This window comes from Triplophysa rosa, linkage group LG18 (genome assembly GCF_024868665.1).
Source record: "Triplophysa rosa linkage group LG18, Trosa_1v2, whole genome shotgun sequence".
Classification (NCBI taxonomy): Eukaryota; Metazoa; Chordata; class Actinopteri; order Cypriniformes; family Nemacheilidae; genus Triplophysa; species Triplophysa rosa.
The window spans coordinates 5,653,599-5,668,542 of NC_079907.1; the positions used below are offsets into that span (position 1 = coordinate 5,653,599).

Sequence of the window (14,944 nt, forward strand, 5' to 3'; positions counted from 1 at the left end):
CAGTTACCGCAATTGTCAAACTGTTAGCGCTAGCGTAAAAACAAACGTTCACATACTATAACAATATTCTCATTTACTAATATATCTTCAAAATGGAAGCTGTGTTCAGCCTCAGAGAACATTCCTGCTATTTCAACCGCTGCCGTTTTAACCGGGAACTTGTGACTTAGATCACGCATAAAACATCCTGGAATGTCAACTGACAGACTCGTTTCATTAAAAAAAAGATGCTCTTTCGCTGCTTCCTGTTGACACTCAATAGATCAAAACAAAATGAATAATGTCATTTATTTACTTACCTTCAAGTTGTTCCAAATGGGAAACAGCATGTGCATTTGAAACAACATGAGAGTAGATAAATGATGACATAATTGTCATACAATAAGTGCGTGTGCTTATTGCACATAAATCTGAAAACAAGATGAAAATTGGCAAACTATGACATCATCATGATGTCATGCTGCTGTGTTGGAACCATGCAGACTGATTTTAGCTCTGAAGAGCTACAATTAGGAAAACTGGCAGTTAAATGGGAGATAAGTATTGGGTCTTAACAGAGGGAACAGAGCTGTCTGAGAAAAGAGCAGAAGATGATGAGATCAGAGAAAACATCCAATAATCAACACTTTTATCCTAAAGATAACTGCCAAAGGGAGACAAAGAGGAAGAGACGTGGGAAGTCAATCTGAAAAACATCTTCACAAACAAACGAGACCTGCGATTTGACACGAAGCAAAGATTTGACCTGAGAATGAACTGACACACTTACTCTTTCAACAGACAACAAATAACATCAAACCACTCCGAGTGGCATTTATTTTACAGAAAGACGGCACAGGCACCTTTCAAGAAAAATATTTCACAGAGTACTATTGAAGGACTGACTACAGTATAAGGTCCAGTGTATGAAATTCAGCAGCATCTAGTAGTGATGTTGCGAACTGCAACCCAATTCTCGCTCCACCACACTCTGGAAGCTAAACATGAAGTTTATAGAAGTTTATACTTATATTCTGTAAATTTTGCAATATTTGTCCTGCACTTTCATGGAGTTTGAGAGAGGCTGTCTACTCTGTCTGCCCTCAATCCACAAACTGGTTCCCTCGAGTATCCCCGCGTCTTGTTCTGTCTGCGTCACGGGATGAGGCTGATGTGGTAATGGCTTAATGCAGTCCAAAATCAAAGACCACGCATGTCACATGTATTCTGAGATGAAAAGGTTACTCCGAGTTAAACACACACACAGATATACACACTAACCACATTTGCTCACACACACATTAATGATGAAAGACATTTCAGGAGAGCAAGCTTGCCCTAGGATGCCTATGCAAATGGTAACTAATAGGTACACAATTAGACATGTAAAGTGAACAACTGAAACACACACACTTCTCTTCTCTTCGTATTCAACAACTCTAACAATCGTGAAATGGTAGAAGATATGTGAATCATCATGTGATCTTTCCTCCATTATACTGTGAGAATGCCTGTGTGTGTGTCCCTGTCATGGTCATATGATGCATATAGGTCAGAGGGTGACGTCTAATAATCGCTTATGTGTTGGTATGTATGAAAGGGATGAACAGAAAACCATGTTTTAGAGCTTAACTGTGAAGAACGTTATGCGAGGACAATCAGAGGTCAAGAACTCAACATTTCATAACATTTTTGTCTCAAGCAATTTTCACCCCTTTAGAAAATGCATTTCACAAAGCACCAGATTTGCCAATTTAAGTAATAGATTTGCAACTGAATCAAGATGCCAAAAAACAAACTATCAAACACAATCTCACGGCAAATACTATTTGCGAGGTGGCTAGTTAGCATTAAAGGGGTCATATGGTACGAATACGTGTTTTTCTGTGTCTTTGGTGTGTTAACCATGCATGTATTAGACACGTAAATTTGCAAAAAAAATTAAGTGTCGGAACAAAAGATGCACTCTATCTAAAAGCAAATGCTCACCGAAACCTGCACGCCTCGTGTAACCACACCCCCACAAATCTACGTCAGTTCGTGGTATGATTTGACTAAGACCGCCCAAATGTAAACGCAAGTAAGGTGGGCGTACCTGTCAGTACAATTGCTTTGGAAGCTGATGTTCCAAATATGGTAAGAGGCGTTACATTTCCGTCACACGCTTGCAGTATTCGACCAATCACTACGCACTGGATAACTGGCCAATCATAGCACACCTCGCTTTTCAGAGCCATGAGCTTTGTAAAAAATCTGCGCGTTTCAGAGAGGAGGGGCAAAGAGGAGATACAAACATGCACGGTATGTGGAAAATACAGCGTTTTTGAACCTTAAATCGTGTATACACATTGCATTACATCTAAAACAAACAATAATATTCGTTTTACCCGTGTCATATGACCCCTTTAAAAGTGCTGTGTGTCATTTTTTGGAGGATCTATTGACAGAAATGCAAAATAACATACATAACTATGTCTTCAGTGGTGTATAAAAACCTTACATGATGAAGCGTTATGTTTTTATTACCTTAGAATGAGCCATTTCTTTTTTATAATATTCATTTGTTTTTGTACGATTTACCTCATGCACATTTATACGAAATACAGACCTCTATTACCGCCATTGTTCGGTTACCAAAATTCTTCAAAATATCTTTTGTGTTCTACACAAGAAAGAAAGTCACACAGGTTTGAAACGACAAGAGGGTGAGTAAATGATGACAGAATGTTCCTTTTAGGTGATTACTTTAAAGCAGACCTAATATGATTAACCTTATGCAATAATTAAAGACAATTGGGGGGGTTTATCAATACACAATTTGTTGCAGAACAAAAATACAGACTCTGAATCACTAGATGGTACCTCTAGGGTGCTACAGTCCTTCTGTATATCTAAATGATATACAGTAAAGCCAATGTGTTCAAAGAGAGCTTTAACATTGTTTCTGGATCCTCTCCCAGAAATTCTCTTCTATGATGGCTTAATTAGTCGATAATTCAATTAGCAGCATATCAGCAGAATCTCTGCTCCTCCAAGGAAACACAAAGACGTGCGAAGAAACCAAGCACTGCTCTGAAAACACACTGGGTCTTCACACCACCCAGAGCAATGAACTCAAAATGGCAGATACTTAAATATGAGTTGTTCAACATAACATGCAATGGCAGGTATTAACAAAGACCGTTCAGACAGCAGTGGCTTATGGTGAACACTGCATATCGAAATACAAATTAAGAACATTGAAAAACATAAACTAATAAATAAAAGCTGAAGTATTAAATATAAACACTAAACTGCAAACTTATAGGTGGATATAAAAAATGCCCAAGCAAATACCAAGCTTATACAAAGACACCCTAAAAATAATGCTTACATACAAGTCAAATAAAAGTCTACAGCGAAAAACATGCATGGGTCATTGCAAACCCATGTGTCATTGGTGGGACAGCTGTCTCAAAATCTTTAAAAGAAACTAAACTTCCACCTATTTTATGCTGATCGTCATTTCAGTTCATATACTCGAATCAGTTTGCAGTTCACTTGGCTGAAAAGAGCAAGCAAGGCTAAATTAGCTCTAAAGAGAGGAACTGAAAACCCTAAGCTTAGGAAAGTTATTTATGACACACATACTTCAGCATGCCATGCCAGCATGATGAATGTCCAGAGATTCAGCGTACCAGTGAACCAGACGGACTTCACTGTACTATGAATGACAAAATCCTATGAAAATAATGGCTAATCAGATCACCCTACGCTCTGTGGAAGTACTGCAGCATTAACCTTTATATTATTACACTGGATTATCGGCATTAAACGGAGAGTGAAATAAACCAGGGCCACGTGCTCTGTGATTAAAATAACAGAGAGAGAGCACATAAGCAAGATCTCTGTTTTTAATATCAGATGTGTTTACCTGAAATATGTCAAAGATGAACTCAAATTTTACTTTGAACCCAAAAGGACCTGTTTCACAATATCAGGAATGTCTGAAGGGTCCAGACAGATAATCTGTTATCGTATTGTCCTTTTGAACTTGTGATGCACTTACAGAGGTATCAACATATCCGGGTCATGTGGGTCTGTTATTCATCTAAGCGAAACAAAAAATGTCAAACATGTACTTTTCTTATTGTCTCAAATTCATCCACTCATTTTTAGCTGAAAATCAGTGATTTTTCAAAAGACCCAACCCGATCTGAGAATAAAAGTGTGCCACCACTTTTCATGCCCCAAACTTTTGAGGAATGAAGCACATAGGAACTGGTATCCATGTTTAGGGGTGATTTGAGGCTCCACGCCCCACTGATGAACTGGAGAGCGCCCCCTGGTGACATCAGACACCCATACAACAGAACTTTCTGGGTTTGGATAAACACAGCTACACTCACGTGTGTGTCCCAGGACGGGCATTTTACGCCCGTCGAAGGTCGCCTGAAAAAATATTGTCCTCTCTAAGGGCAATTTTCCCTGTACAATATTTTATTTTGTTTTATCTTAAATAATGACCACATGATTATTTCTATGTAGCCTATTATTATATAGACTACAACTATGCAAGACTATGTACGCCATTACAAAGATGAATCATGGTTTACTACAGTAATCATAACTTAACAATGATATTTGTAGTAAATCTATGGTAATACAAATGGTTATCAAACTGTCTATACCTTTAGGCTACTTTAATAAAACCATGATATAATTTCCCAAATGTTGGTGAGTTTACATTTATCAATGTTGGGTTTGCTATGCCTATGTGATGTTTAGACAAAAAATATGTAATTTCACAAACAAAGATGGTTACACTACAATCTGACACTACTTTTCTGTCATGTTAAGAAGGGCATTCAGATGTCAAACAAACCACAACACAAATGTAGGACATATTTTTGCTAAAGTATCACCGCCATTTGACCAAGACAATTTGCGTATACCCTTAACCCACAAAACACATCCTTGCTTTATGTTTAAACAAACAAATGAAATCCTCTCACCTTCATCCAAGAGTCGCTCGAGATGGTTGAAGATGCCGCAGAAGTTTGGCAGGCTGCTCATCAGTTTCTTGTCGTTCATGAGCTGCATCAGATAATCAGGAGTCGGCTTGGGCTTCTCCTTCGTTTCCATTTCCCCAACCATGTTTGAAATACCTTCAAAAGCCTTCAAGCAATACACGAGTTACGGAAAAATACACGACTTCCCCCACAAAAACGCCGGACGGAGGGATTTAATCTGTTTCCCCCGTTTTATTTAACGTTACTCCAGTAAACGAAGTCTTGCCTTGCCTTGGTGCTGCTACTTTTTCAAACACAACGTTGCAAATCACCCACAACCATGAGCTGACGGTTTAGTTTTTCGTTGAACTTGAAGCAAAAACGGAAAAAAAAACCTTCCCGACAGTTCTTAAATGTTTGCGAAATGTTTGCCGTCAAATAACTCCAAAAACTCCCGCATGCCCGCTGAGATTTGCGCGTCTCACTCACTCACTTCAACCTTCGGATGTTTTTATCGTCCCCCAACCGTTTTTTAGATCCAGGCTGTTCCATGTAGTTTCACTCCAGCACTTTCACCGAGCCGCCGTTCAGACAGAAGTTGAATAACGGTTTACAGCAGCGCAATGTTCAGTGTGTGTCGCCGCGCGCTGTGGAAACTCCTGATGTTTCTATGATCAGTGCTGTTGAGTGTCTGTCTGTCTGTCACATGATCTTGATCAACGCTACATTGCTCAACATTGCCATCGTGCGAAGTCGCCTATGGGAGGAGAAACTTGTACAGTACAATCTGTCTTTCTCTTTTTCTCTTACGCAGATACAACCATGCACGCACACAATCTGTATACATATTGTACTGAGCTCCCATTCGCTTATTGATTTATAAGTCATTTTGCTACAGACCATCTTTTAAAAATATTAACCATTTAACTATAGTAACCATTGTTTTTTTGTAGTAAAACCACCAAATTTAATAAGGTTTTATCACAATAACCACAGCATTTGGTTTTAAAACTATATGGCAATCAATCTATCAAAACTATAGACGTTTTCAGTGGCAACAACCTTGACAAACGTTGTGGCCCAAACGTGTTAAGTCGCTTTAATTTAATTTAATACAATTACATATAATAAAATGTCAGTATGAATAAAATATCAAATAAATTGTTATATTACTTGCCACCAGTGTTGGGTAAGTTACTCTCAAAAAGTAATTAATTACTAGTTACTAATTACATATTCAATACTGTAATTAGATTACTGTACAAATTACTCTTTCCAAAAAGTATTTAGTTACTTATTACTTATTACTTTCTATATCCTACATCAACCTTGATTAGTTAAGTGATTCAAGGATAGGCATGAAAGGGCTATTTTAATTCATTCAAATAAATAATATTAAACTATATAAAGTACTCTTATTAATTAACTGACCAAAGTATTACAAATGTGAGAATTATACATTAAAGCACAGATTTTAAAGTTAGACTTTGAATTTTGATGTCAATTCCACTATTGCACACACATATATTACACAAAGTATTTCGTTTAATTACATCAAAAGTAACTGTAATTAAATTACAGAAAAATAAGAGTAATCCCTTACTTTACTTTTCAAGGGGTGATATGACACGGCTAAAACAAATATTATCGTTTGATTTAGATGTAATGCAATGTGTATACACGATTTAAGGTTAAAAAATGCTGTATTTTCCACATACCATGCATGTTTGTATCTCCTCTTTGCCCCGCCTCTCTGAAACGCGCAGATTTTTTACAAAGCTCATGGCTCTGAAAAGCGAGGTGTGCTATGATTGGCCAGTTATCCAGTGCGTAGTGATTGGTCGAATACTGCAAGCGTGTGACGGAAATGTAACGCCTCTTACCATATTTGGAACATCAGGTTCCAAAGCAATTGTACTGACAGGTACGACCACCTTACTTGCGTTTACATTTGGGTGGTCTTAGTCAAATCATACCACGAACTGACGTAGATTTGTGGGGGTGTGGTTACACGAGGCGTTTCAGGCAGGTCTGGGTTTCGCTTTTAGATAGAGTGCATCTTTTGTTCCGACACTTAAATTTTTGCAATTGTACGTGTCTAATACATGCACAGGCAACTTATAACACACCAAAAACACAGAAAAACATGTATTCGCGCCATATGACCCCTTTAATAGGAAATTTGTGTAAGCATTGCCAAACAAGTACAACTATTGATATGAGGAAGCAAAAAAGTACATATATTTTTTTGCATTCCGCTGCAATAACAACTATTTAAGTATGGTCACTGTTTAACAGATAAGGTTATAATGTTAAAAGCACATGTGTGCAAACTAAAAATAAATAAAACCCACATTTTATCTGCAGGTTTCATTTCAGAAACTGGCACGGATAGAATATATTCAGGTAGGAGTCTGTGAAACAACCCAGCAGAGACTTGATAAAAAGGGGAGAGGGAATGAAAGAGTTTGAGGGGAACAGGAAAAGTTTTCATCCATTCCCCCGACCCTCCTCCTTCCTCTGTGAAGTGGCCAGCATTCTTATGCAGATGGACACAAACTTCAGCTATTGCTCTCACAACAGCTAAAGACCGAAAAGAGAGTCCCTCCAGCAGGTAGAGTTTGGCGATGAAAAGCTGACCTAAGATCAGATTTATGCATGCACTGTTTTATACAGCTATGTGAAAACCAGGGAAAGCACAGATTCAAGAACAGTAGAGAAAGAGCTCAAGCTGTTGAATAAACAATGGCACATTTTCTTGTTATCAAACACATCTTTGCTTCTCAAGTAAATATATGTTTACATGTTTTTATATTGTTTGATGGTGGCTCAACGGTACAAAACAAAACATGAAAGAGTTTAGATTTATTCTCGCACCATTTAAGATAAGGCCCACCTGTGTGGGGTTTTTTTGGTTTGGGGCTAAACCATTTACTTTGAACGGAAGTTCCTCCTGGGTGCTGTGCTTTCTCCTTATTTTTCACTACGGAGAGTTCGATGGGTGCTAATTTGGCAGGCCGTGGAGATGAAAGTAGGGGATGGTATTAACCCGGGCATCAAGGGATTGGAATGCAGGCTATTTAGCATGGGAGTCAGACAATCCCTAGGGCCTCCCATCACCAAAGCACAAGCGCTAAATAAATACAGAAGTAATTAACGGACTGGTGAGAGAACAGGCTGTTTCATTACTGCTGCTTTTTCTGACGGAGAGAGAAAACAGTTCGTTAAACAAAGCCAATGAGATGTATTGACAAAAGAAAATGTGCAAATCTCAGAGGCAAAAACACACAACGGTCATTTGACTGACACCTCGCCGAGGCGGATTATTGTGGGATTAAAACGAAGAGAAAGAGAGTGTTTCATGTCCTTGTGGAAATAAAAAACTGACTTACATAACATGACATATTATTGATGGCTTCACTTTGTTAAAAACACTTGGAAGTTGATGAGCTTCTCGCATTTTCATTTCTTTGCCGAAGGAGATAACATATTTACGAAACGCACTCTGTAGAGCACTTTGTCCGTTTGGGGCTACTGTAGAAATGACCCACGGTGTGTGTAGATAGAAATAGCTCATTCTAAGGTAATTAAAACATAACGCTTCATTACGTAAGGCCTTTATACATCTCTGAAGACATAGTTATGTTTATGTCAATAGATCCTTCAACAAATTACACAAAGCACCTTTAAGTAAACAGTGACAGACAGGACGACAGCAAAATCTTGACGCATATGTGGATATATTGATAGGAAAAAGTATTGACATACACGCTTCCACATCTCATGATAAAATCCGTTGCTGACGTGATCTTAAGAATCACTTCAAGATGGAAGTGTTCAGACAAATGGCGTCGTCAAACAAACAATCACAAACACATTGATCTTCTGCACCTGTTTAGCTTTTATTTGTGGACAGGCTGTCATCTATTTGTGATGGGGTGTTGAGAATGTGTCGTCCCAAATGTGTGATTATGTTAAACAATGATGGTTCACAGTTTGTTTGTGAAGGATTTGTGTATGTTTGCATGTGTGTGGGTTTGAGTGCTCATGCGTACACATAAGCATCAATATGAACAACTATAATGTGTGTAGAATACCGCATGTATATTGTATGACTGTATGTGGGACATGAAAACACATGGTAAAATATGTATGACCTCTAAGTTACAGTACATTCAAAATCTGTGTGCCTTACTCTCATATGTGTAACATCAGTTAGCTGTGACCGACTGTAGGCGGTCTGAGGGCGTGCGTCCAGACTGAAATTGAAACCAGGACTTTGTGTACTAGCAGAGGTTGGCTTGTAACCTGTCGAGACTCTGTGATCCACTGTGTGTGCATCAATGAGAAAGAGAGAATGGACATGCTTTGTACATGAAGACTATGAAGTTTCTCTTCCACTTCATGCCATACATACCAAAGCCAAACCGGTGCAAGTTTAGTGGGAACAAGTGTTTATGTTTGCTTCGTGCATGTGTGCAGTTTTGTCATCAAGCCAGACAAGTTTTAAATTCAGCATGGGGCCTGGGTCAGCTGAAAGGTCAGAGGTCAGACCCTGTAGGCATCATGCAAGCGTCTTCTGACGTTCGGTTATAGTGCATTGAAACAAGTGCTGCATGGTGTTTGTGCATGTAAAGTATACAGGAATGTGGCACATGAACACTGTGTGTGACTATTTTTCAAAATTTATGTAATAAACCCTGACAGGATGATCAGTAATGTTCTTGATCAGTGGTTTATTTTGAGATAAAGAATTCTTGACGGCACATTATTCCATATATTCCATATTGTGTAATAAATAATAAAAGAACATGACATTTTGATTTGCATTATTATAGAAGAAATAGACTGCAGAGGGAAATGAAAGACATCATTTTTTTGTGAAATGTACAAAATTTCATTCTAAAACAACTTAATGTTCATTATACAAAATATTCTACACTTAAATGCAACAATTGACAAAATATTTCATGAAAATGTTTTTAAAATGTCAAAAAATGTATTTGATAAGGTACGCTGCTCATGAAATTGCACCTATTGCCTAGACTTAATATTTGCACTTTCTTTGGCTTTGCCAAGAAAACATTTGCCAAAAATTGATATTTAAATATATACTGTATGTGAGAAGCATCCTGTGAAAGAGAGAATCAGCCCACGTAAGTAACACTGAATATTGAAAAATATTTTAATCTTAATTTAGATCCTGAGTTTCACCGAGAACTCATTTCACAGGGGCGAAGACAACAGCAAACGCATGCGGCGAGCTGCGTCTTACCTCTCTAATATGTATTTGAGCCTCTACAAGTGTTATATTTCAAATTTTCCCCAGAAATCTTTTCATATCATCAAAATCATTTCTGCATTATTGCGATTACATCTACCTCTAGTATTCGAGTATTTAGGTAGATTTCTTTAAGACCACCTTCAGTTAGATGACCCACCTTAGCTGTAGATTCAGCTGTCCTTCACCAGTGACTTCAAAAATAAAAACAGTTGGCGGTCCACACTACGGGAGATACAATTTGTTGGCCCTGCAATTTGATCTGTTTGAAGAACGGGTTTTAGTCAGCCAGCTGAGATGAAGACTTTTTCAGAAAGTGTTTCTTTTATTGACCTCTCAGATAGGGTGCACACCTGTGACTCCAAAAAAATTATTATCTCAGAGTGTGAGGTCACGAGGAATCAAGAAGATGAATTGTCTTCTTTCCAACATCAATCTGCTAGAACATTAAAGGAACAGCAAAAGAAATGTCTGCTTTTTGCGATTTTTGATGAGTCTTCCTAAATACAAGAGAAAGTGCTCACGTCTAGATGCAATCTGTAGAATTTTTTTTACATTACGTTTTTTACCTTACAACTAGGGCTGTCAAACAATTAATCGTGATTAATCGCAACCAGAATAAAAGTTTGCATTTGCATAATATACTGTATGTCTGTTCGTGTTCATATTTATTTTTGTATTTATAAAAACATACACGGACACATAGTACATGTATATATATAGGAAATATTTACATGTATTTATTTATATTTTCCAATCATTTAAATTACATATAAATATTTATTCATTTTTATATTGAATATTTTTCTTTAATATATGCATGTGTATGTGTTTATAAATACAAAATTAATATGCACAGTACACAGACACATAATATGTAAGCACAAACTTTTGTTCTGGAGACGATTCATCACAACTAGCCTACTTGTTTGATAGCCCTACTTACAACATAATCAAAGTGTTTAAAAAATGTTTAACAAACAAACCGAACAACAGCAGTTGCAGTGCCCAATTCGTAACGACCCAATTGCATGCAACCTTTTCCCTTTCCTGCATTTTTCGGATATATAAATGATAAAACTACACGAAATGCAGTGGCAGGAAACTCAGAACATCTCCCTGAAATGTCTTTCTCCCTCATTGCCCCTGCTTTCTCTCTCATTGGTATTCACTAATAAAGACCTCGGAGACATAATGCGGGAGTCGTAGCCCCGTTACAGAAATAGATTTATTGCTAATCCATTATGCATAGTGGGTAATGTAACAAATCTGATGCGCTGGCTCACAGCGGGAGGAGCGAGAGGGTTTAAGTGCGCTGAACATTAGACCGAAGAACAAGGAGAACGAGGGAAGCCAGGGGCATCACAACATGCCACCCTGCAAGCAGATGGACACCAACTGTACCACCACGCTTTCGTGGAAACACTTTTGTGCCCATAAAACTGAACGTTTGCTAAAGGCAACAGAAACCCTAAGGTGACTTTTAAACCCCCATGTAGCCGCTAGATTCTAAGATGCCAAGCTGTATGGAAATGGACATACTGGGGTGAAGCTGTGGGCTGATTCAGATTAGAAAAATGCTTGCATCCTTTCACATTTGTCTTGATCAAATAACATCATCTTTAGAAAATCGAAAAAATCTTTATATTGTTTTCTGAGGTCATATCCAAGCTTTAAAAAATCTAATGTTTGAATGACTCACACCATGTTAACTTTAACGGTTAATTTACATGAACTTTAATAGACTTCACTCACATTCAACAAAGTGTTGCTGGGATCATAACAATTACTCTTGATTTATGGCTAACAGGGGGGCATCAATATGTTCTAGTTGACACCCTGGGCGCTTGGCAGTGGGGTGGGGGACGGTGTGGTCTATACTTAGTTCTTTGTGAAGCCCTTCACATCATCACCTTAGCTCCGCCGCGTGTCGCACATGCCTCAAGGTCCTGGTGCCCTTGTCGCAAACCCAAATGAGAGACAGATGGCTATCAATGGTGAGTGGGGGAATCGGTAGGGCGTGACTTTGCCGACCATGACATATCTTTCAGAGGCAGGGCTTGATTACACTGATCTATGGCTTGGTTTTTCCACAGCTTGATCCAAACAGACACAACACTGATTCAGGGAAAGATAGAGTCATTCATAGACTCATCAGAAAGCTATCACGGATGAAGGACGAGACAAGAGAGCACGTCTGCTGTGTTAAGATAATCAAGGTTTTGCATTTGTCTTTCACGAATGATGAAGTTACCCACCATCCCCATCATGATCAATCGATATGATTAGGCCAGAGATCTGTTTCTGAGGTTAGTTCGATTCCAAAATGTCAATCAGAGACTGTTTTGGCTTTGGTTAGGTTTATTATAGTGGGTTTGGGAGGAGAAATTAATGACTGTGGTATATTTATTTTACAGTCAAAGGTGATTTCATTGAAGCTAGAAGTCTTATGTGATGACATCATTCCAGCAGCATAGGGATTGATGTTTCATTTCACCATGCTGTACCCAACACTACCATCAACAAGATCTCAAAATCATATGACTGTGCCAGAGAACAATGATGAAATACTTTGAAAGACTGAAGTGGAAAACAATATAAAAAATAGCATCATATTTTATAAACCAGAGGTTTAACTTATAAATCAATATATTTCCTACTGTAGAAGTGGACTTAAAGTGACCCACCAACAGTAGATGTTTTTAAAAATTAAAAATAATATAAATTCATGTAACTGCAATAAGTGTTGTATCCATTTCCATAAATTCTTTAATTTACCCAATATTTTGAAATTATTATTTATTTTTTAATACAATTACAAAATAATCAAATAAAAAACAGTTTGAAAATAATAAATAAGCAGCTGTAATAAAAAACATGCTATCTGTTTAACATGGTTATTGTTTTAACAGTGTTAAACATAACATATAACATATATGTAATATAGAAAGTCTTTAAAAATAATTAAAGCAGGGCTGTTAAACGATTCATTGCGATACAGAAAAAAGGTTGTGTTTACATAATAATATACTGTATGTCTGTGCACGGTTCATATTTATTTTGTATTTATAAACACATACATGTACACATACATGTAGATATAGGAAATATTGGCATGTAAATATTTAAATATAATTTAAATTGCAGTATATATAAAGATTTATTAATTTTTTATTTTTCTTAAATATATACAGTACATGTATGTGTATGTTCTCATAAATACAAAATTAAGATGCACAGTACACAGACATATGTAAACACAAACGTTTATTCTGGATGCGATTAATCGTAATTAATAGCTTAACAGCCCTAAATTAAAGCTAAAGTAATGATGTAGTTAGGACATGACTACAATTCTGCTAAATTTCTTCAATACAAACCCACAACATTTGCATTACTATCAGCATGCTCTAGTAAGGCTAAAGGAATCTCAATTAAAATACAAATTCAGCTTCTTGGGGGGTGTGGCCAAATTAATCTCTAACTCATAAATTTAAAGGCTGCAAGATCTTCAGTTCTGAATTTAAGTCAACGTTGCCCGTGGCACGAGCTTTATATGACTTAAATGTCATGTGGTTTGTGTAAATGCCTCTAAGGGAATTTGTGAAACGAGTGGGCTACAGCGAAATTTCTTACTCTCGGGATCATAAAATCAGACTTTTGAAACTGATCCAGTTCAGACTCTCTGCTCAGAGACCTTTAAAGCAAAATAAAAGATGCAATTTATAGCTACATTCAAAGACAGTTTGCATCTCTGCTGACCTGCACAAGTTCAAAATCGGATGTTCCAACTGGTTTGCTACTAACCCATCACACATTGAAGCAAAAAAAGTCAAGCAAAAATGCCTTTTGCTTCCACTCCGTGGAGGGAAATGTATTCCGTATAACATTACACGCCTGAAGATGTCTTCAAAGTTGTCCGGTTTAAAAAAACAAAAGATTTAAACATACGAGCTTGTGCTCAACGCATTCTTGGCAAATAGTCTCCTATCTCCCATGGAATGGGGTGTTACACATTACACACACATGTTGAAGGGAATATCTCTAGGTTCCACTATGTCATGGCCATCTGCTGAAGTCAGATTCTCAACACTCTGATCTCACTGGAAATACATTCACTGTCAGTGCAAAAAACAACAGTGTATGTAGATTCAACACACCCAACCTCTGTAGTTTTATGCATATGTTACAACTCATCCCAATCTGTTTGTTGTCGTGTCCGGGTGTTATTTCAGAGCATCAGAGTCAGAAGTAAAGAGTATAAGTTCCTGTTTTGAGAAAGTAACAGTCAGTTTTACAGAATCATAAATGCTGGGTGGGGAAGTACAATGTATGTTTGTGATTGCAACAAACCGTGCCTTCCAATCAAAACCATGTGGTTTATTCAACACAGTATTATATTGCATGTACTGATATAGCAAAAAGAAGCAAAATAATGGCAAATTATAAATAGCACCTCATGATACAATAGGAATTGACACCTAATATACTGATGTTTTATAAAAGAAGTGCTCACAGATATGAGAGGAAGTGGAATGATTGGGAACTATCTGTAGATCGTGAATAAAGCATGATGGAACTCATGGGATTTAAAAGACTGATAGTCCATCTGAATTTGCTTTACTTCTGAGAGCTGGTTTTATTGAAAGATTTAAGAGCACTCTCTGCCTCTGTGGCACACATCCCCGAGGTC

General features: G+C 37.4%; 1 protein-coding gene across 6 annotated transcripts in view; it reads right to left on the reverse strand.

Moving 5' to 3' along the window:
• Positions 1–5,752, reverse strand: part of qki2 (QKI, KH domain containing, RNA binding 2) — a 34,824-nt gene extending 29,072 nt beyond the window's left edge. For 2 of the 6 annotated variants that reach the window (XR_008964751.1, XM_057357760.1), the window contains exon 1: positions 4,974–5,746. Coding sequence is in view for 5 of the 6 variants with exons in the window: in XM_057357760.1 (XP_057213743.1) it covers positions 4,974–5,115 (142 nt within the window). In the remaining variant the exon portion in view is untranslated. Of the gene's footprint in view, positions 1–4,973 lie in introns of all 6 variants that reach the window. The other 4 variants (XM_057357759.1, XM_057357758.1, XM_057357757.1 and 1 more) reach the window with 4 other exon arrangements.
• Between the last annotated feature and the right edge of the window lie 9,192 nt (positions 5,753–14,944).